General features: G+C 39.4%; 1 protein-coding gene across 1 annotated transcript; it reads left to right on the plus strand.

Moving 5' to 3' along the window:
• The first annotated feature begins 922 nt into the window (after positions 1-922).
• LOC138241213 (uncharacterized) lies at positions 923-13,977 on the plus strand. The gene is made up of 8 exons (XM_069194287.1): positions 923-993; positions 1,543-1,654; positions 3,217-3,291; positions 4,653-4,690; positions 5,476-8,911; positions 9,352-11,351; positions 11,967-12,398; positions 13,746-13,977. Exons 6-8 carry the CDS (start codon positions 11,091-11,093, stop codon positions 13,755-13,757), a joined length of 705 nt encoding a protein of 234 aa, XP_069050388.1. The 5' UTR covers positions 923-993; positions 1,543-1,654; positions 3,217-3,291; positions 4,653-4,690; positions 5,476-8,911; positions 9,352-11,090; the 3' UTR covers positions 13,758-13,977.
• Positions 13,978-23,171: the final 9,194 nt, after the last annotated feature.

Below are 23,171 nucleotides of genomic sequence, written 5' to 3' on the forward strand. Positions count from 1 at the left end.
ATAAGTCTTCTTTGCCAGACAAGGCTGAAAAACGACTTGAACTTCCATCCATCCCTTTCCATCCACGTCATCTAATCTAACCGCCTCATCTAAGGGCTGCAGGGAGCCGGGGCCTATCCCAGAAAGCAACGGCCTTAAGACGATATACACCCTTGACCAGAATAGAGCCCCTGGCCCCAGTGTTGCGAGATAACAAGGTTAACCACTGTATCCAAGATGTACATCTTAAATTGAAATGTTTAGATCAACAAACTACAGTAGCTCAGCCTTCACTCTTATACATATACAAACACATTCTATCGGTGTGAGTTCAAATTAAAAATCTAATGGAAAAAGTCAGTGTTGGTTTTGAAGTGCACACTCGGCTATAATAGTGCTTAGGAGAACTTTGCAATGAAGGGAGTGTGACACTCTAGTAAAAGGCTGTGCTGGCTTTCAGAAAACAATAGTGAAGAAGTTCTTGGAGCTCCAGGAGCAGAACGAGATTCCCAGGGATATCAGCTTCACCGATGTGAGGGAATGGCTCCTGGAGGAAGGATCCAAGAATATTTCAGACCAGTTTATGGCTAACAGAGACAGGTAATAACATACGGAAGCTCCTCACTCTTTAACAGAAAGTTCCTGCCTTTTAGATTCCCTGATTTGTTATATTTGTATCACATTTTTTTTCAGTTTCGCTGTAAATATTACTGTTATGTTGAAACATTGGATGTCAAGAATACAACTGTAAGTAAAGGTTTGCCTTAAGTTAATTAATTGTGCAAGCAAGTGGACTGAGTCAAAGTTTTCCAAAAGATAAACATTTCCTTTACGGAAATACCAAATTCACAAATTCCTCTGCTGCTGTCTGACATTTTGACCTTGCCTTGTGGATTAAGCTTTCATTTCTGTTGTTGTTTCTGAAGGCACCAGGCAGGAGCTCCGAAAACAGAGGAGATATGCAGTGGTGAAATACAGCGTATGAAAGGTCTGCAGTACAGCAGACAGGATGAGGTATGAGAATACAGTTTGATTTATTTTGACCCAGGGCTGCTCCTGGTCATCACCTGGATGAGAGATCTTTAATAGCTGGTTTCCACACTGTAGCTTAACTCACTTTTAAAACGCATAGTTTATTCACCCCTTTCATTGATTTATCAGCTTTCAAATTACCGGCATTATCAATATATAGTATTTAGCCTCATCGGTTTTCTACATCAACTTAATCATGTTTCTTGTTTTTTTTTCACATTCTCACTGTACATTGCTGTATGGTACGTTATTTTCCCAGTTATTTTGTCTTTGGGCTTCCCAGACCACATTCAACTGCTGAATGCTCCTAATATGCTGAAAAATGCCCAAAGGCCTCATTTGCTAGATTGTAAAAAGGGGAGAGATTCAGCTCCACATGATCTAACAGAATCCTCAATATTTAATGTACCACCTATAAGCAGGTGACATATATAAATATAAATGTCTAGTAGCGTAGCTGTTTTGTGCTCAACACAATCTACCTTTCTGCTTTTTGTCATCTGGTTTGCCTTTTCACTGACGGCTCTACAGATGTGGAAAATCAAGAGAGAGAGCTTTTCAGATGAGGATAGAGGAAGATGCCCGGAGGGAGGTGCGACAGGCCCAGCTGAACAAAGAGATCAGAGCTAGAAGGCACAAAAAGGTACTGGAGTAATGGATGTTTGGATTCATCCTCTTAAGGTGAACTTTTCTTCATGCAAATTCCAGACCTGACACTGACCTTGCAGCTATATTTTGTTGTATTTCCAAGATGACCACCTATAGGTTTAAATTAATAACCTAAACTTATACTTTTTGGATCCTCAGTGACCAGAATGAGCATGGTATGTTGGCATCTCTTATATTGTGCGTCTACTCTAGGGTGGTTATGCCAAAATATGCTACAGAGGTATCAAAACACTATATTCTGGTAGTGTTTGGTGCCTCCAATTCATGGTTATAGCACTGCATCTCCAAAGCCCATGGTTTATCTCCAGCCTTGGGCACCTGCCTGTGTGGCATTTATTCTGTGTGTTGTGGGTTTTAATTCCAAGTAACATCCCAGAGACATGTTGCTTTGCATAATTGGCTGTTCTAAAGTATCCCTCAGGGGTATCTCCCCAAGAGGATCCAAGAGGGTGGTTGATGATCTCTCCTCTTCATTACCTAAGCATTAGAGGAGAGACATTGCTGCTTCAATCTCTTATACCCAGCCTGCAAGGTTCTGAACTACACACAGAGTCTTTCATCCAAGAAATGTCGGACCCAGCCTTTCTTCTTCTGAGCTCTGACCAGACCCAGCTTCCCAGCTTCAGGGTGCTGTAGATTGAGATGAGATTGGAGTCTCCTGTAGTTTTTACTTGAGCTGGAATTTCAGTGGTGCCAAACAGCTTCTGTCTGATACTAAATTAAAATGTGACCTTATGGACGGGAAGTTTTAAATTAGCAACATGTTGGGTTACAAGCTAGATCATTTGTCATTAAATACTAGAGTAAAGGAAAAACATGTGCATTTTAATACAAGATGTTCAACAATGAGATGGACCTTTTCATCTTTTGTTGAGAGGCTTTCCTTTTTCTTTAAAGAATAGCCACTTGTGAAAGGTTTTCTGTCATTCTCAGGCATTTGAATTATATGAAAGGAAGGTTGCTCTCCTGCAGCAAAAGCTAAATGAGAGTTTACAGGAAAGGAAGGATTTTGAGAGAGACAGTATTAAAAGGCAATATTTTAATGAAATACTTCAGTCTGGAAAACAGGGTAAGCTTCTAGATCCAATAATTTGCAGTGGTACAACTGTGATTTAGTTCACAATTTAATGTGTTTTAGTTTGTTGGCCAGAAGGAATGATGCAGGTTGACAACATCTTCAGGTTTACTACTGATTACAGAACTGTAGAATTCGTTTCATAAACACCTACAATTACAAAATTCCAAAGCTTTTCAATCATATGTCTGTATGAAAAGAATAATATGTATGTACTGAGGTCAAAACTTTTTAAAGGGAAACACACAATAAGTTGCAGGCATCATAAAATAATAGATTAAGAAGGAATCCTTCATTATCTTCAGATTGTTTAATTTCCAGCCACAACATGTAAATACATTATATTCAATATTTCTGTAATCCACATTTTGCATTATATTATAAAAACATCTACAGCATCTGTTGATCTAAACTATCTGAAAGGACTGTTCATCTAAAAGGATGTTTTCTTTGTGGCACAGCTTCTACTGAGATCATTAGCACGGAGAATAGAGATGTTACCATTGCTAATGAGAAGAGTTCTAAAATCACCAAAGGTCAGTATTTTAATTTGTTTCTAGAAAAAGTAAAGGTTTTGAAAAAAGTTATGTTTTGACAAATTTTCCAATGCAGCTGCAGAAAAATTCAGTGGGTGCTGATATACTGAAAGGTATTGTGAAAGACAATGGAACATATAATCCAAAAAATCAGTTTAATTCAATTCAATTTAATTTGTATAGCTTATTCAGATAAAAACATGTCAATTGTTTTGTGTCATTAAATCAATATTAAATGATTAATGCACAAGTGTTGGGTTTTGAAAGCTTGGTAACATCTACTGTTAAGGTTGAAGAAGGTTCCAATTAAGATATAGTTTACCATATACTGGCTTTGTTGTAATGACTAGAACATTGACATTGAATATTGATATTGACGATGACTAGAGCAGCATACACTAACTGAACCTTATGTACTTATTTATAACTCTGATCATACTCCATTACAACAATAATATATTAGTCATATTAAAACACATTTCTATCATAATAACTAACAATATGTTGTGGCACCGGTATAATATGTGAAGTTTTGCTGTAGTATTGACAGTGGGAGAAATGTCTGGTCGTGTTTGAATGGATGTTATGTTTCAATCAACAACCACCAGAGGGCAGTAACAACTAAGTAACACTAAGTCATCAAATGTGTTGGAAACGCATTTTGGGCTTTGTCGTGAATGATGCAGCAGCAACATACAGTTGTATGCAAAAGTTTGGGCACCTCTGCTCTGGTCTGCATGTTTCACAGAATCTTTAAATTCTCTAAGGTCTAATCTCTTTGAAGTTAACAGGCTACAAACATAAACATGACATATGTCTGCACATTTCAATGCAGAATTACTATTTATTTTCTGCATTGAACTGTATTTGTCATGTGTCAATTATGCAGTACCCAATATGAAACTGGTTAGATACATTGCGCCTGACCAAGTAGTTGTTGTTGAAAACACAATGCTGAAAATTACCAGTGATCTTGCTTCACATAGGAACACAAATGTACCATACTCACTAAAGTGTTATGGAACAGTTGCAGTTTGAAGTTTAATTATTTATTATTTCCAATGTCCTATTTTGTTGTGGTGATTTTTATTTTATAAGCCTCTCATATTAAAGTTAAAAACCTAAGCAAGTTTTAGACATCCAGTAGGTAAATTGAAAAAGTGCAAACATAATCATGGTTAGGAGGCCACCTTTTGTTACACAGGAATATGCTTTAAAATAGATTAATTGTTCTGCCACTAGAAAAGATGCCTATATATTGCTAATTAGTCACCATTTTTTAATATTGCAAAATCTAGTTAGTATTTTGTCCATGTAGTAACAATGTCACACTAATTAATTTTTATCATAATGTTTTTTAGTAAAAAAAAAGGTGATGGAGAACAGTTTATATGGACAGGTAAGGTACACTGCTTATCTGAATGTAAAGGATGCATTTTATTTTTCCAGATAGCTCCTTGAGGTTAAAATGCACAGTGTCATAACTAAAGAACAAATGTAAAGAAATATGTTAATTTGTTCCTTCAGTACAGTAAATCCTGAAATTTAGTCCACCTATCTGTTGCTTAGTGGTTCCTTCCCTGACATGTTCAGCTCAGCTCCCACTAGGTTTTGATTTTGGCTGCCCTGGCGTCAGAGCCACATAGCCACTCCTCAGAGCAGAGATATTCCACTATGCCAAAGGTCTGTGCCTCTTTGCCAGAGAATATTAAGCTGTCCAGGTTCCAAGGGGGTGACTTCACTTTCTACCATAGACTCGATGCCAAAAGAACCCTTTGACACTGCCTCCTCTGGAATGAAACAGGGGTCTGCACATTTAATTATTTATAAATTAAGGGATCCACTTAAAATATGCAATACTGACCATTCTATTTCTTTGGTTAGACTGGTATTCTGTTGTTCTTGCTTCATTTATATATTAGAAATACTGTACTGTATATAATTTTCTATACATACAACAGTATATCTATAATAAATTTTTACTATACTGTATGGACAACAGTATATTTGTATTAGTTGCGTCTGTGCTGGCATTCAAAATTTGGTTGCAAATTTCTAAATGTTAACATGGGAAACAATGAACCCTGACAAGTAAGTAAAAGTAGGTCTTATATTGGTAGGTGTTCTGTATATTGAACTATTTTAGTGCTCTGTGGTTACTTTTGTACTATTGCTTTAAAACAGATAACAACGGAAGAGCTTAATGACACGGCGGAGAATATAGTGGTGTGGGTGGCAGCGTCCATTATCAGAGTGCTGCTCCCAGCCATCTCCCTTTACAATGAAGAGAGGAGCAGGAGCGTGTCTCACTGCTCCTTTGAGTCCCCGGTTTACTTCAGCAGTAGTGAGGAGACACTACAGGCCACCGTGAGTTCTCATTCTCTGCTTGGTACTGAGTCAGGGTCCACATGGCAGTCCCAGAGTAGGAGCAGTAGCTTCATGTCAACGAGATGCAGGATCTCCACTCCCTTCCCTTCACCCCTCTCGTCCTCAGGTAGTTCAGGAGAAGAAACAGGGAAAAATACACCCTGCAGATTAAAATCCAGAACACCCTCGAAGGAGATTGTGGTTGCTGATGGAGGAGAAGATGCTGGAAAGCCCCTCTCGGAACCTTTGAAGGACCTTTTTGGAATCGCTAAGTCTAGTATAATTACAAAAGCAGAACGTATAGTACAGGATGTCTTTAGCAGAGCCCTCATTGAAGCACAGCTTCCTGCTCAGCTGATGGAACCCCAGTGTTGTGCGTTAGGTGTCTTGAATACCCGCTGCAGATCGAATAACCTTGCCACTGAACTTGTGGATGGTGTTCTTGGACTTGTCATCTCTGCCTTGTCAGAAAATAAGCAAAGAATTCCCACCCCTAAGACTGTGCGTGTTAATCTAGAAGCACAGACAGAATCTGTAGCCTCAGAGGTTGCCAGTGAGATTATACAAGTTGTCTCTGGAAGACTCCAGCCTTTTTTCACAAGCACTGTTGAGTCAGGGTCAACCTGTAGACTCCTGGGTGGCCATGGTGGTGACCTACATGCATTAGGACAATCCCAGAGACTCCACTCAGAAGAATATGATGAGGCGGAGTTAGCTGTCACGGCAACAGAAATAATCAGTACTGTTTTACAAGAAGTCAAGAGTGAATTCTGCAAAGCAAATACTGAAAATAAGATGAGTGACGTGAAGGAAACATATTCAGGCAATAACCAGTCAATGAGTGACTTTGTGTCAGCAATTCTGAAAAATTTAGAAATGATTTCACCCTCCTCCAGCTTATCTGTGGAGAAGAACTACCTTCTTCAGAGACCTGATGCCCTGCAGAATGAGAGAGATGAGGCAAAAGTGACTAAGAAAAGAACAAATGGCAGTAGCTCCCCATCTTTCAAATTAAAGTCTCACTCCTCGGAATCAAGTGTGGGAATGAAAAGAGCAAACAGTGATTTTTGCTTTTGGGATCTCTAAAGCCAAAATCATTGAAATTGCTGAACAAATAGTATCTCAGATCGTTGAAAAAACAAAGCGGGATTTCACCCCTGTGGGTAACAATTTACATGAGAGTAACTCAAAAGAGTCCTTATTGCTCCCAGAAGCTGCAGAAATCTCCATTTTGGAAAAAATAAGTCCAAAATCTCAGATTCCCAACAATATGGTCACTGTTATTGCCAAGGACATTGTAAATTCTGTTTTTGAAAATGTTTTGTTTGCACTGAATTGTATTGAAACAAATAAATATCTGCAAGAATCCAATAAAAATGTTGCTGCTGCTCCTCAAACGTCTAGAGGCAGCACAGAAACAGGATCCATTGATCATACTTTTGACTTTAGTTTTCAGTTGCAAAAGGCATTGTAAGGACTATATTTGGAAAGCTCAAATCTTTACTCACCCAGACTGAAGTGGATGCAGTCCCTAATCAAATTACAATGGAGATTTGTAGATATCCTCCAAGGGTGGTGTTATCTGAGAACATTTCTTCAAAACAGCAAATTGGGCAAATGGACATGAACTTGGTTGAGGACAATTTAAGTGTTTCCTTTTCTGGACAGAGCATCATATCAGATGCAGAAAGTGAAGGATCAGAGAAGATGCTGAGGACCTCCAGCTGTGTATTCCATAGTACAGCAACAAGGATAATAAGTGAAATTATTGAAAAAGCAGCTGCAAAATGTATATCTTCTGGACTTGCCCATCTCCCAGAGGAACCAAAACAGTACAGCTGATGATGTATGTAAAACACCGGATGCAACAAAACATGTTCAAGAAGCAATGTCCTCAGACTCTTCTTCTCATGTGCAAACCACTGAACTGGCTTCAGATATTGTTGTTGATGTTTTAGAAAAACTACATTACGCTACATGCTTTGAGAAGATTTCTTTCTCAACAGACTACATAGATAAATTAGAAAGTTGTGACACAGCCCTGTTACCAGGAACATCAGAAATTAAAACTGATACTAGAACAGCTGAGCACCTTAGGACAATGACTGAGGAATTCTTCAAAACTGTGAAGAACTAACTGAAACACTTTTGGAATCAGAAGAGCCTGTCTTTATTCAAAGCAAGGAAAGTTTTATCTGCTAAAGAGCAGAGATCAGCAGATTCACTTGAGATGTTTCCTCCTTCAGTCCAGGTTTCACACCTGAGCTTTAGTGAACCACACTTGACTAAGAAAAGCATGTCAGTACCAAACTCGGCACCCCATAAGCATCTTGAAAATCTTAAAGTTTCAGATGTGGTCTTAAAGCCAGATTATGAAACAATGCACCTCTCTGGTGAACAATATGGGAAAGACAGGATGTCTAGTGCAGAAGACACTGTCCATAAAGAGTACACTAAAAGTAACCGTAGAGAATATTCTGTTCAACGTTTCCCACCCATAAATGTGCCAGGGATGGTGATTGATTCTTATACAGATGACACAGAAGTCATGACTCGGGACACTCCCTATAGAGCCTTGACTGATGCTTCATCAAAGCTTCAGGATCAACCTACACCTACAGCAGAACAAGAAAATGAATTGACATGTAAAAGCAATCGAGTTCCCCGGTCCCGTGTTTGGAAGAAACCCTCTACTTCAAATGACATGGGACTGGGTGAACAAGAGTTCATGGAACTTCCTTGCAGAAGCAATGTCAGCAAAGCAACTTGTCAAAAATGTTTTCCATTTAATTTTGAAATCGGGAATTGCAGTACAATTGGTAACAGCTCACAAATCTAATTCAGATCCAACTTTAAAGAGCCATCTAGTAGTTCAGGATTTATCCCATCCAAAGTCCTCAGAGCTTTCTATGCAGTTGTTGTATTCATTTACTGAGAAATCAGTGAAAAGGCTGTTGAAGCAGTGCCTCAGTTTTCCAGATTCTCCAACTTTTGACACAAATGAGAAAGATGTTTCACTTTTTCAAGAGTGTGATACAAATACGGAATTTAAGTCTTCCCAAAGGATTTCAGAGAAAGTGTCTCTGACTGCCAAGGATCACAGACTACAGAAAAATACTGAACCATCAGTGCCCAGTTCACAGATGTACCATGATGCAATTAATCAGCTTTCCAGCTTACTTGTAAAGTCTGTCATTGGTGTTTTGTCTGCTGCGTGTGATTTCAATGGAGCCTGAAGACAGTGAAAATCAAGGTAAGAAGGAAATCAAATCAAATCATTTAATAGTGTATAAACATTTTGTTGCTATGAAGAACAAGTTAAAAAATGTAGTGACTGTATAGAAATATACAGTACCTTGATTTTCTATCTGTTGTATCTTTAAAAGGTTTTTGATGTATTTAGACCAAGATAGTGTAGGCTATGACTTTGAATGAGAGAATGAGTGAATATAGCCATATATTCAGTAGCCATATACTGTATACAGTATCTGTGAATATGGCTGCTTCTTTGTATGTAGTTACCTGAGCTCCAAGATGTAATAGTTTTACAGGAACATGAAGCTTTATACTCAAATATTTTGTGATGCCTGTCATTCGTTACTTCTCAATATAATTTAGTTTTTGTTTCAATTGTACATACTTTCTGATATTTTGATTTACTCTTATTAAATGAAAAGCTCTTTGTTACCATAGGTAATATACCAGCAGCCAGGGTGACATCAGAAATTGAGAAGAGTTCTTCTGAGGAACTGAAAAGAGACTCCCACCTTGAAAGTTCTGAAATCAAACCACTCAGTGTCCCTGTAGAACCGATGAATATTGAACCGGTGTCCTCAGTTGGGCTCCAGGAAATTTCTATGGCTAAATCAACAGAATCACTTAATTTGACTTTAGTGTGTACTGAGTCACTGTGGAAAACATCATAACACAGCTGCTATTGCAGATATACCCTACTTTGATAAAGGAGGAAACTTCTACAGAAATCCCAGGGAAGATATCTTTGTCTTTGCTGAGTCAGATAGCTGTGGACCTCTTTGACAGTGTGTTGCAGGAGCTTCCTGATGTTCATCCCTTTCACCAGAGACCAGTATTAGCAGAGAAACAAGTGAGATCGTTGATAAGGTGATGGGTGATATTAAAATAACTAGTGAGCACAACAAAGAGGCAACACCCAGTGCTCAGTCTTCTGAAGTTTCTCTTGTATTTTATGAAATAGTACATGGAGTCACAGATAATCTGCTAAAGAAAATTCAGCTAAACTGTTCCAGCCCTGAGTCCAGTACTCCTCAAGCTGCCATTGATATGGAAACCCGGAGCACTGAGCAGCTCATGTGCACCAAAATGGACCAGTAAGAACCTTCACCTGTTATTGGTCGAACAGTCAGAAGTAAAAAACTGCAGTCTTCTATGACAAAGTCTCCAAAAGGCTTTTCTCCAACAGTCCCAAATGGTTTTAAAAACAGTTTCCAGCCAGAAGACACTATGGATAAGCCCTGCTCATCACGTTCCCTAGGAGAAGCTGTTGGTGTGACACCTTGTTCTAATAAGAAAAAAGATTGCTTAGCTTCTGAGACCCCAGAGAAGCCTGGAGATTATCTGGTTCAAAGAGTCCAGGGTCTAGAAGGAGTACAGCAGTGTAAGGCTTCAGGGAAAACAGTTAAGAAGACTAAGAAGAGCTCCTCGAGCCCAGACTGTATGAAAACACAAGCTCTGGAGTCCTCTTTGCATGATGTGAAGGTTGATGAGCTGATGAGTTATATTAGAATTGCTAGTGAGCAACAAAGATGCAACACCCAGTGCTCAGTCTTCTGAAGTTTCTCTTGTTTCTTCTGAAATAGTACATGGAGTCACAGATAATCTGCTAAAGAACATTCAGCTAAACTGTTCCAGCCCTGAGTCCAGTACTCCTCAAGCTGCCATTGATATGGAAACCCGGAGCACTGAGCAGCTCATGTGCACCAAAACAGACCAGTTAGAACCTTCACCTGTTATTGGTCGAACAGATATAGTGAAAGATATCATGGCAAAACTGCTTTTGAAAATTCGCCCTGGATTCCCCAAACCAGAAGATTATTCTGGGGAATTGGAAGAGCTGTCTGAGTCTCAGGTCAGGGAACTGGCACTGAAACTCACCAAAGATGTGCTGAAGGAATTGTCAAAGGTTTCCACTCTAACCATCAGTGAACCAAAGGCTGAAGGACATATTCCATCACAGCAAGCCATCAAGAAAACTGTTAGCTCTGTTTACAGCAAACTGATGGAATCGATTGGCAGCAAGAAAGTATTACAAGTAGGAATTGCCTCACAGAATCCAGAAATGATCAAGGAAATGGCCTGCTGTGTGGCTAAAGAAACTATTGAAAAAGTCTCCAAAGGGCTTTTCTCCAACAGTCCAAAGTGTTTTTGAAAACAGTTTCCAGCCAGAAGACACTATGGATAAGCCCTGCTCATCACATTCCCTAGGAGAAGCTGTTGGTGTGACACCTTGTTCTAATAAGAAAAAAGGTTGCTCTGCTTCTGAGACCCCAGAGAAGCCTGGAGGTTATTTGGCTCAAAGAGTCCAGGATGTAGAAGGAGTACAGCAGTGTAAGGCTTCAGGGAAGACAGTTAAGAAGACTAAAAAGAGCTCCTTGAGGCCAGACTGTATGAAAACACGACTTCTGGAGTCCTCTTCGCATGATGTGGTTGATGAGGTATGACCAACAGTTCCAAACCTGTAAAAATGTCTCTTATCAAAGTAGGATGGACCTGTTCTGTACCTAATTAACAGACATTTGTGTAGAAAGTACTGGAAAATGGAACTCTTATTTTGTAAATATGATGATAGTTATGTTGTGCATTTTCCTTTACAATAAAACTACAAATCCATATTTGTTTACCCTAATACTGTATAACATCTCAGAAGTACCCCTATTGTCAGTTCATAGCGTACGTACTAAACTCACCTGTCTGTGGATGTCAGCTTTATCACTTTCTTATTCAATTATTACAAGAGCAATCAGGTGAGTTAATGCTACAATAGAGAGACTTGCTCACAGTATTGTCTACATTTCCAAACTGATGTCTGCGTCATAAAAAAATTGTGATGCATTATTTGCTATACATGCAATTGTAAACACTGACATTGGTTTATTATTTTATATTTCATTGTCTGCCTTTATTCTAGTATTAACGTCAGTGCTAAAAACATATACACACCCCATAATCCTTATCTTCTTTTCCGTAAGACAAGTGTTACTTGTTTTGATTTACTTTTAAAAATGAAACAACAGTCACTGAACGGTAACTTTTTGTTTTTTTTGTGACAGGAGTTGCCCGGACACTCATCTTGGTATGTGTACAATCCCAGCCTTAATAAGGACAAAAATCTCAGTCCAGCCCAAAGCAAGAGTGGTCTGCGCATTGACATAGCAAAACATTACATGACCCCAATGCAACTGACCAAAACATCTGAGAGCAAAGGGCTTCTCTCGCACAGCAACATCCCCTTTGCAGTTAATAGGCCGGATGAAGATGTGAATGTGAGGCAGAAAGTCAAGAAACATCCTTTGAAAAAGTTTGGCTCCATGATAAAGCATAAGATCATGGGTAATAGGTCAAAAGATGTCAGAATTCAGAATGAAACAAATCCATCTTTGGAAAAGTTAAGAGCCCAGGGAACATCCAGTGGACGCGGGAGCTGTGAAAGCTTTGGACCATTTAAAGTGCCTGATGAGTACAACAAGCCTCAAAAACACAAGGTATGGATTAGATACCCAAACTTTAATTATTAATTAATTTGGGCATTATTGTATTTTTAATATTAGCACTACAGAAATGATTTGAATAGAATGCTCATTTGTACATCAAATAACATTCTAGAAGACATTCCTATTAATTGCAATCAACAAGAATAGCAACTGCTATGGTGGCCAATGCTGAATATTCTGTATGAATAATGACTACAAATTTATCAAGATCAATACAGCATGTAACAGTTCAAGTATAATAGCTGTGGAGGAAATATTCCTAAATTGTTTTCTTTGTGTGCTCATAGTTCTTAAAAAAAGACGTTTTTAGTTTGGACAGATTTAGGAGGAACAAGCCTCAGAACACTCCAGATGGTGAGTATTTAGTTTGTGACTGTGATTTTATTTTGTGTAGCACATTAGTGACAAGTGTGGTTCAGAATTAGACATTGGATGGAATTTATGTAGAATGGGGGAATTCATCCTAAATTTAGAATCCTTTAAAAAACAAACTGATTTGTATACAAATTGGCCTTAGTGTTCTGCAAACGTCAAGTTTTATTGACTCTGCTACCTCCATAGGAATGGTGAGGCAGAACTCTAAACTCCACTCTGATCAAGTGGTCAACTGTGCACCTCTACTCTTCCCTGATCTCTCTTCTTCTGAATAGTCCATTGTCCAGTGCATCAATCTTTGGCAGTCCTCTTCAACAGTACTTTATTTTCTCCATTTTCAGTGCCCTCCCTCATTCCCTTCTACAGTATCTCTCGGTCTAGTAAATATGACTAAATGTGACTTGTATGACAAGATATAGGCTAATACGTCTTACTTCTTTTACAAGTAAAGTTATGAAAACCACTTTAGAACTAAACAACAGGATCGCTCATATGAAAATAAGACCCTAGCAGAAGTCAATATGGTTTTAGAAAAGGTCATTCTTCCTTTACTAACTTGTTAAAATTCTTCAAACAAGTCACAGCAGTAAACACACAGAACGTACAAAATGATATGATTAGATTTTAAAGATGCTTTTGATAATGTTCTTCTTAAATTAAAGGCAATAGGCATTTAGGGAAATTCATGTATTGAACTGGTTAAGGGACAGGTAATAGTACAGATCAGGGGTGAATAGTCCAATAGAAGATGACAGGAATAATATATACGAATGTGATTGAAATGACTGAACAACAGTTGTCTAATAGCCAAATTACCACACACCTTTAATCAAATAGCTTCTTATTGAATAAACCTGACATTACGATGCCTCTGGGTAGAACTGTATCCAAAGTCTATCTGACCTGCTGCCATGGAATAAAGAAACTCGAACAGTGACATGTCAAACCACTCTGTGTTTCCAGGGATCCCTGTAATTCCAAACTCCAGGAAGATGCCAAAAAAAACATCTTTGCTGTCGAAGATGTCGACTGCTTTATCGAGAGCCTTCCTGTAATAATTAATCTGCCACCATCAAACATGTTTAACATGGAGGGGAAACTCCTTGCAATGAAAACTCAAAAAAGGAGTTCTAATGATGGGAACCTCATTTGCCTAGCTGATCTACTGTTTCTGAAATAAAAATAATCGCATTCATGTTTTTGTATAATGTTGTGTTATTCAAATAGGTGAGCACACTACCACATCCATGACCAGACACTCAACTAAATCACAAAATGGTTTGTTAGTGTTAATGTTGTCTTTAAATGTCTTATTGGTGTACTACACCATTAAAAAAATAAAACAGTCTTAGCCTTCATAATTCTATTCATAGTTATAGCAAGACCAGATTTACTGTAAGTATTCAAAATCCTCAAAGCTACTGACCCACAGTAGTGCACTTCATAAGATTTAGTAGTGCAGCACGAACTGTTCCGATCCGAGTTCCAAAAGTCTGTGTGTGAGTTCCTCTTGCGCGCGCCGGTGAGTGCACAAGATCAACGGTAAAGCTGCCAGAACTGAGAGGGACCCGCTAGAGGTCACCACAGCCAGGCAGAATAGGGACTGTGACGTAAACTTGAGTAGTGTGTTATGGGAGTTGTAGTTCATAAAGCCAACACTATGTCCGTGAGCAACTATAGCCAGTTCTAAAACCCGGCTCCCCTTAAGTGAGGATTACACTTGCATTCCAGGCTTTTCTATGGAAGCCCGTTTCCGCCAGGGAGTAAAAAAAACGCGCTATGGTATCTCAGAATTGCGACTTAGTATCTCAGAATTGCGACTTAGCAACTCAGAATTGCGACTTTATATCTCACATTTGTGACAGCGGCGAGGGCACAAGCCCTTGAACCCAAATCCGTTACAATAACAAAAGGACAGACAATGAAATATGGGCTATTTCGAAGTCGCAAATGTCAGATACTAAGTCGGAATTCTGAGTTACTAAGTTGCAATTCTGAGTCACTAAGTTGCAATTCTGAGATACCATAGCGCGTTTTTTTACTCCCTGGCGGAAACGGGCTTCCATACTTTTCAACCATCTTTTCCTTTTCCAATATTTCCTAAAATATTGGTTTTTTTTAGTGCGTTTGATTGAAACAGTTCTTACAAAAAAATAAATAAACCATTTTTTAAAAATCATTTAGAATAATATTTTAATAAACACGAAGGTGCATTCATCATTTATCATAATGCAGAAAGTTATCTTTTTAGAAATAAAATTGGTGAACGTGTTTGGGGGTCATTTAATTTGATTCCAGACGTGTGCACCTTATGTAGGGGGTTTGCGTGTTCTCCCTGCTTTCACATAATCTTTCTTTGGGTGATTCCCTTCAACTTCCATCTTCAACACATGCTTGTTCAGTTCACTGGAATGTCTATATCACCCTGTGTGTTTGTGTATGTACCCTACAAGAGGACAAGTATACTACTAATGCAGAGTTACACCTCTGGGATTCTGGAATAGACGCCTGGTCAGCTAAACCCTTAAACAGGATTACGTAGCCTTCTGATAAAGGGTGGATAAAAGACAATTAATCAAATAGATCTTAATTCACAACCTGTTGTTCACCAGACTGCAGAATAAACAAAAGCAGGACTAACAGTTCCCAACAGACAGTCAAGTAATGAAAGAGACTACTGGAAATGAATCAGATGCCAGTTCTTCAAAGACAAAATATTATAGAAACGGAGCTCTCGTATCCTGCAGGTGATCAGACCAGCAATGTGATTCTCAGCAAGACTAGGCTAAAAACAAGCATGTGCTCATTTCATACATTCAGGGTATTAGAATTGTAATCATAGCCGGCCCAGGGACGCCAAATATGTAATGTTGCCATAGCAAAATTAAATGTAGTGGCTCTGAAGGCACCAGTTCTGTAGGGTTTGGGCATTTACTGGAACAATTATTAATTGTAGCAGTAAATCACAAAGTTGATTCTTTTGATGGCTTTAGAATCCAACCATGCAACATAACTCAAACAACGCGCACACACAGGTACTAATACACGAGGATACATTTATTAATACATAGAATATGCATGTAAAACTAACAGATCTTATCGAGAGGGTTATCAGAATACAAAAGATATATATTCAGTCAGTTACAAAGTGTTACACATATCAAGAGGACATACGTTCAGTATATCATTCATTAAGACCGTTTCGTAAATGAACTTGGTTATAACTTCTACATTAGATACTCAAAACAAGTACATAACTCTTAGGAATTAAATTGATATCAACTGGTTGGGATAACAATTGAATTCTCGAGCTGTAATGCACTGAAGTTGAATTCTCATCCAATCTCTGGGGATTCAGATCTCCTGCGGGCACAAAGAAACAGTTGCAGGCTTGTTGCTGTCCAATCCGCGCTGTCTGGCTCGCGACGGTGCGCTGCTGATGCTCACTGTTGGCTTTAACTAGATTCAGCTTTTTACAGTTCAGACCTGTTCACGAGGCCTGCTGCTGGTGCTAACCTGGGGTGGATCCTCTGGTTATTCTCTGGCAACCTCCGCTCTAGACTCTTAGAACAAAGAAAAGTTCTGGCACTCGGACACACTGGCCGTTCCGTGGTTGTCCTGGCTGAGTCTTAGGATGGTCAGGAGGCGCGCTGCGAGAATGTCCTGCCCTTGGGAGCCTTCTGCTCCTGGGCCGTCCTGCCCTTGGGATTCTCCTTTGAATTCCCTTTAGAAAAGTCCACAGAATTCTCCTGAATCCCTTCCTTCTGAATCTTACTGAATCTCTCAGGCTCTCTGTGTTGCCTGTTTTTACCTGGAGGAACTTCAGCTCGTTGATTGGCTGAAAGTTCCATGGGCATCAGAGTCCCACGTGGGTTACTCGGCCCTACCAGTCCCTGATTGGTTGATCAAGGTGAGATATGAGTCACTTACTCCTGACACTTAGTAATGCAATCCAGATGTCCAACTGGCACTCCCTAGACAGATAGGTGCCAATGGATGACCATTGATCATGATAGCCAGGCTTAGCTAAGTGCATCCCCCTTTGGGAGCTGTCCTAGGAAACCTTAAATCAGCCTGCATGAATCGTTTCTCTGTGGCTGCACCACAGAGATGAACAGAGAGATGAGGCCTAATTTGGGAAAGCTCAGAAACACTTAATTCTGCCTTATTAATAAGCCTCGCCGCTACAGAATAATAATAATAATTACTTACACTTATATAGCGCTTTTCTAGACACTTCACTCAAAGCGCTTTACAAGTAATGGGGGACCCCTCCACCACCACCAATGTGCAGCATCCACTTGGATGATGCAACGGCAACCATAGCGCACCAGAACACTCACCACACATCAGCTATCAGTGGGGAGGAGAACAGAGTAATGAAGCCAATTCATAGATGGGGATTACTAGGAGGCCAGGACTGGTAAGGGCCAATGGGAAATCCTACACCCCTACTCTTTTCAAGAAACGCCTTGGGATTTTTAATGACCACAGAGAGTCAGGACCTCGGTTTTATGTGTCATCCAAAAGACAGCGCCTGTGTACAATATAGTGTCCCCGTCACTATACTGGGGCATTAGGACCCACATGGACCGCAGGGTGAGCGCCCCATGCTGGCCCCACTAACACCTCTTCCAGCAGCAACCTTAGTTTTTGCCAGGAGGTCTCACAACCAGGTACTGACCAGGCTCACGCCTGCTGAGCTTCAGTGGGTTGCCAGTTGTGAGTTGCAGAGTGATATGGCTGCTGGATAAAATGGATTGTATTCTCTTTTTTTACTAGGGATGTGAATTTGAAGGACTGTATCCACATCTTATTGCACCCAGCCTGACCGTGTGGCTCTGCAGATCAATCAGTGAACACACACTTAGCAAATTTGATCCCTCTTTCATCCACTGAGTCTTTTTCAGACATTCCAAGCTTTGGCATTTGTATTATGTAATCTTGGTCACAAATCCGAATGCAGATTCTGTCCAAAAGAAAGGATAATTCTCTTGCAACTAAACAGATAAGCAGTATAATTGTTGATGACTGTAATTTTCTTTGCTCTCACACTGCAACAGAAATGAAGAAACTGATCTCTGGTAATTGCAGAGCCCTTCTCCACAGCATTGAATTGGATCAAGTGATTAGACAATGGATGGATAATATTCCATGTGTCATGCTGCTGTGACTGAGAATATTGAGGACAAGACCTGTATAACTATAAATGGCTACAATACCAGAATTGACCATAATTAAAATTGCATTTCTACACTTCTTTTCCATCCCAAAGGATCCCAAAATCCATCACGCATTGTCCACCACTATACCAGCAGTTCCTCGGAGCTACAGATGAAAAGTGGTTAAAAAGTGAGAAATGTCTTCACCAATTGTTTTAAGGAAAAACTTTAGGAAGGCCAGATTAAGAATTCCAGAGTGAAATCTAGCCAGAATACAGAGGGGTTAACACACCTATTCATATAAACAGGGATCTTAAATAACCAAGTATGAAATTTAAAGCACGGCATTGCTACCGTACAAATACCTTCAGCCAAACTGCAAACAACCAGAACACATCTCGAGGCTGAGGAATTAGGAACCTCGTAAAATGGCCGTTCCGTTGTGACCTCATCCTACCGTCGCACCCAGATTTGTTTTTAAAACGTTTCTGTCTGTACGTTTTTAATCCTTTTCTGCAGCTACCCAGCTACAGATACCAGCTTACCAATTTAACAGCTTCTTCCTGCATATTAGGTGTTGTTTTAGACATATCTAGAAAAGACACATACAGACACATCAACCGCCAAAAAGCAAGACTGGGCAGAGAGAGGATGTTTTCATCCTTATTTCACCGGTGAAGTCCAACTGAAAGGAACTAGGAGACAGGTGAACCGGACCCCTCGTCACATTACGGACACTACAAAATATTTTTTGGATATTTTCCTTTAGCAGCGCCACTTGCTTTCTATAACACAGTTAGGAAATGGAAGGGCGCATCGCGGTAGTCACTGGAAACTAGGTCTTGATATACAGAAAAAAGATCTAGTTTTTAAATATAGTACAGTTGGAAATTTCCGTATGTACTGTGGCCACTGTTTTATGTTGCTCTGTACAAATTACTAATCAGTCCGCGCTTTTCAAATAAGGTGTTTATTACTTTGTATTATTATTATTATTAATAGAGGTGTAAATTATTAAAAGGCAAACCGTGTGTTATATTTTTGGGGTCTTTTGATTTGATACCGTGAAGGCTTTGAGTTGGAATGGCGACATTCAAATTAGTATCCAAGATGTACATCTTAAATTGAAATGTTTAGATCAACAAACTACAGTAGCTCAGCCTTCACTCTTATACATATACTGTACAAACACATTCTATTGTTGTGAGCTCAAATTAAAAATCTAATGGAAAAAGTCAGTGTTTGTTTTGAAGTGCACACTCGGCTATAATAGTGCTTAGGAGAACTTTGCAATGAAGGGAGTGTGACACTCTAGTAAAAGGCTGTCCTGGCTTTTAGAAAACAATAGTGAAGAAGTTCTTGGAGCTCCAGGAGCAGAACGAGATTCCCAGGGATATCAGGTTCACCGATGTGAGGGAATGGCTCCTGGAGGAAGGATCCAAGAATATTTCAGACCAGTTTATGGCTAACAGAGACAGGTAATGACATACGGAAGCTCCTCACTCTTTAACAGCAAGTTCCTGCCTTTTAGATTCCCTGATTTGTTATATTTGTATCACATTTTTTTTTCGTTTCGCTGTAAATATTACTGTTATGTTAAAACATTGGATGTCAATAATACAACTGTAAGTAAAGGTTTGCCTTAGGTTAATTAATTGTGCAAGCAAGTGGAAGTCTTGACTGAGTCAAAGTTTACCAAAACATAAACATTTGCTCTACGGAAATACCACATTCACAAATTCCTCTGCTGCTGTCTGACATTGCCTTGTGGATTAAGCTTTCTTTGCTGTTGTTGTTTATGAAGGCACCAGGCAGGAGCTCAGAAAACAGAGGGGATATGCAGTGGTGAAATACAGCGTATGAAAGGTCTGCAGTACAGCAGACAGGATGAGGTATGAGAATACAGTTTGATTTATTTTGACCCAGGGCTGCTCCTGGTCATCACCTGGATGAGAGATCTTTAATAGCTGGTTTCCTTCTGCATGTTAAACTGATTAGAGACATTTATATCCACTCTGGCAAGTGACCTTGTGACACCTCTGTAAATACAGCATGATTGGGGAGCAAGCAAAAGATAACAGGATCTCTAGCATAACTGTTTTAAAAGATGTTGTCTTTCTGACAAGTAATTAAGCAATTATGTTGCAAAATGCGAATTAAAACAATTCTCTCACCTTATACTGTATACGCCTCTTCCAGCCGAACAGATTTCTGCAGCGTGGATACCCTTAGTATCGTCACACTTAGACTTCAGACACTTTTTATATGCTTTTATGAATCTTACAATTGTCATGGAAATATTAATTTTCAAGGAAGCCACAAGAGAGAGTTCTCACCTGAGTAAGGTCTTTATTTCAATATTGCAATATTGGGACCCCTGTTGCCACTCTGCAAAGTGCATCAGAGACTCAATTTGTTACAAGCAGTACAGGGTTTTAATAAGATGTTGCGCTGTAAGAGAAAGCTCAGCACTTTGTCCCTTCTAACAGTTCCCCTTTCCCTAAGACAAAACAGATTACATCATAAAACGAAAGAAGAAGCACCACTAGATTTGTTTTTCAAAGTTTATCAGTTACTTTTAGCTAATCTAATGACCCAGACAGCATATATTGTTTTGGTACATTGTCTTCTAAAGTAACCTAAACAAGGCGTACTTTGTTGATGCACTGTTTTCTAAAATTCTGCCTGTAGCTCAGCGGTTACATCCTTGAAATATGTTTTCTAAAAGCACCAATATATATTTTTTGCAAAGCTCTCTACATTATAAGAATCAATTTACTTATTAGATTTCCATTTCAATTCCCTCCTTTTTATTCTTAAAATGTTTAAAAGTTAGATTCTTCAAACGGATTCCCAGGAGGCTCCCATACGTCGGATTCTTGCGTTCTTATCAAAATATACTGATGCGTAAACATATTCATTACCATATTTCTAAGGATTGGAATAATACATGTCATACAGCAACATTAAAACAGGAAGACAAGTATCACAGCCCGTATAATCGGTGTTAGTAACTTAAAGAAAAACAATCCCCCTGGCCCAAACAGTGATTCTAACTAGGAGAGAAAAGCCGGTGTATCTTTAATGCCTCTCTCTTTACTCACCTAGTCTTTTAGTTCTTTCAAATGCTGAATAGCGAGCGTAAGAATTCTGTAATCATCGTCATTAGCTGGAATATATGTACAGCAGGAGTCTCCTACTAAAGCACAGACTCCTCCAGATGCTGCATTTTGAAGGTCCAGCATGAACCTGTTCTGGAGTGCCATTAATCTAACTCCCTTTTGAGTAGGTTAAATATGTTATGCTGAAGGTGGGAAAAGATCTAGGGTCTGGCTTTGGAAATCCTGCCACTAGACTTATACATTCAGAAATGTGACTACCAACTGGTCGGGGGAAAAAGTCACATGGGTGAGGCTGTAGAATGAGGCATTAAAGCACATACATAACAAGATGCATTACATTTCTTTAACTTTACAGTATGATTTATAAATTTATACCACAAATTACTCATATCCCCTTCATTATCAGTTTCATTCAGCCAGTTTGTATACAAAGAGGCTTCGCATTTAGATTCTTCCTCTTTTGGGGTGGTGACAGGCTTCCACATAAAAAGGAAAAAGGCTGTGCACATCAGTCCCAAGCAGGTGATCCCCATCTGTCCTTGTGGAGACATCACTCCTGCGCTTTGCTCAGTTCGTTTGTGACCTTTTTACAGTGGGAAGCATGAATCCAGGGCATCCTTTCCGTGACCTTCATAGCAGTGGCAGTGGTCAGCAGCACCTGGTACGGTTTCTTTTTCCTGAAGTCTTTCACCAGAATCCAGTCTCCTTATTCACTCATTAGTTCTTACAGCACAGGTAAATCCTTGTGGGCTGGAGCCCAGCATTACCTTAGGTTTTTTTTACGAGATTGGTCAACAACTGGGTAATAACCCTTAGAAAAATCTACACATTGTTCCCCTGCCTCAGCTGTGCCACTTTGCAGAACAATTCTAGCTGAAGTTGTAAAATTTCTCTTTGTTCCGTTCCTGCAAAACATCTTATTATGAACAAACAAACCACAATAATCATTTGCATCTGAGGGAATCACACCCAAGGGTAACCCCCCTTAAAACTATTTTGTTCTACCCATCAGGTTCTGCCACTAGATAAGAGAACCTTTCCCATGAAATCATTTTTTGACCTTCATCTTGATCCCTTCAGGGCATACAATTAGCACAGAAGCAGCAGCTTAAGTCCAGATGTTTTTCAAGCAGGATATTAGCAATATAATCATAATGAATAATACCGGACCCACAAATACGTATTGAACCAGAGACCCTCTCCATGTTCCTAGCACAGACTGTAGCCATGCACCAATGCCCCAATCATCTGGATTATAATTATGATTTATATTTTTTCTTCATCATAGATGTGCTTTGCTAAGTCATTAATTTGCTCATAATTGTCTAGAATACAATTAGTACAAATATTACCGTTTAGTCTTTGCTCACCTAAACAGCTGTCTATCACCCTAATAGAGAATGGCCTAGAACTGTGATTATAGCGAGGAGCATACGGTTCGTTCCATTCTAATACATTTGAGTTACCCATGCCAATAAACTTAAATAATCACCTCTATCAAAGGGGATTACTTCCATAAGCATCTTTTATAGCAATACAAACCCAACATGAGATCTGATTATTATTTGTGTCTGACTGATAAAGTATTGATTCCATATCCCCATATATCAAAGTAAAACTCCTTTTACTTAATAGGCACACTGTCGCCCCCCCTCAGGAAGCTCAACAAACACAGAAACAGTAACAATATAATAATTAATGTTCACTCAGTCTCTAGTGCAGTGGTTCGGTGTCAGTGCAACGCGTAGATCCAGCGATCTCATCCTGTCACTCAGATGGCAGAGTCGGTAGTCAGTTGCACTTGATATGGTCCTTCCCCAGCGGGGTTGCAACATCTGGCAGGGTATATCATCCTCACCCACACCCACTCGCCAGGTATCAGGTCGTGTCTTCCCTCTACTGGAGGTTTCCAAGCATCCAGCACCTGTTCACCAGCCCCATGCACCACTTCAATAAACAACCTACAATACTACAATAGGGAATCAGCAAATTCAACAATCCATTAGCCAAATTCGTCCCTCCAGGAAGTTTCGTTGATTGGCCCGTGATGATATCAAATAGGCTCTGTTACACAGTTCTGTTTGATCCAGCCCGCATCCCATGGC

The sequence above is a fragment of the Lepisosteus oculatus genome, chromosome 9 (genome assembly GCF_040954835.1).
Source record: "Lepisosteus oculatus isolate fLepOcu1 chromosome 9, fLepOcu1.hap2, whole genome shotgun sequence".
Classification (NCBI taxonomy): domain Eukaryota; kingdom Metazoa; phylum Chordata; class Actinopteri; order Semionotiformes; family Lepisosteidae; genus Lepisosteus; species Lepisosteus oculatus.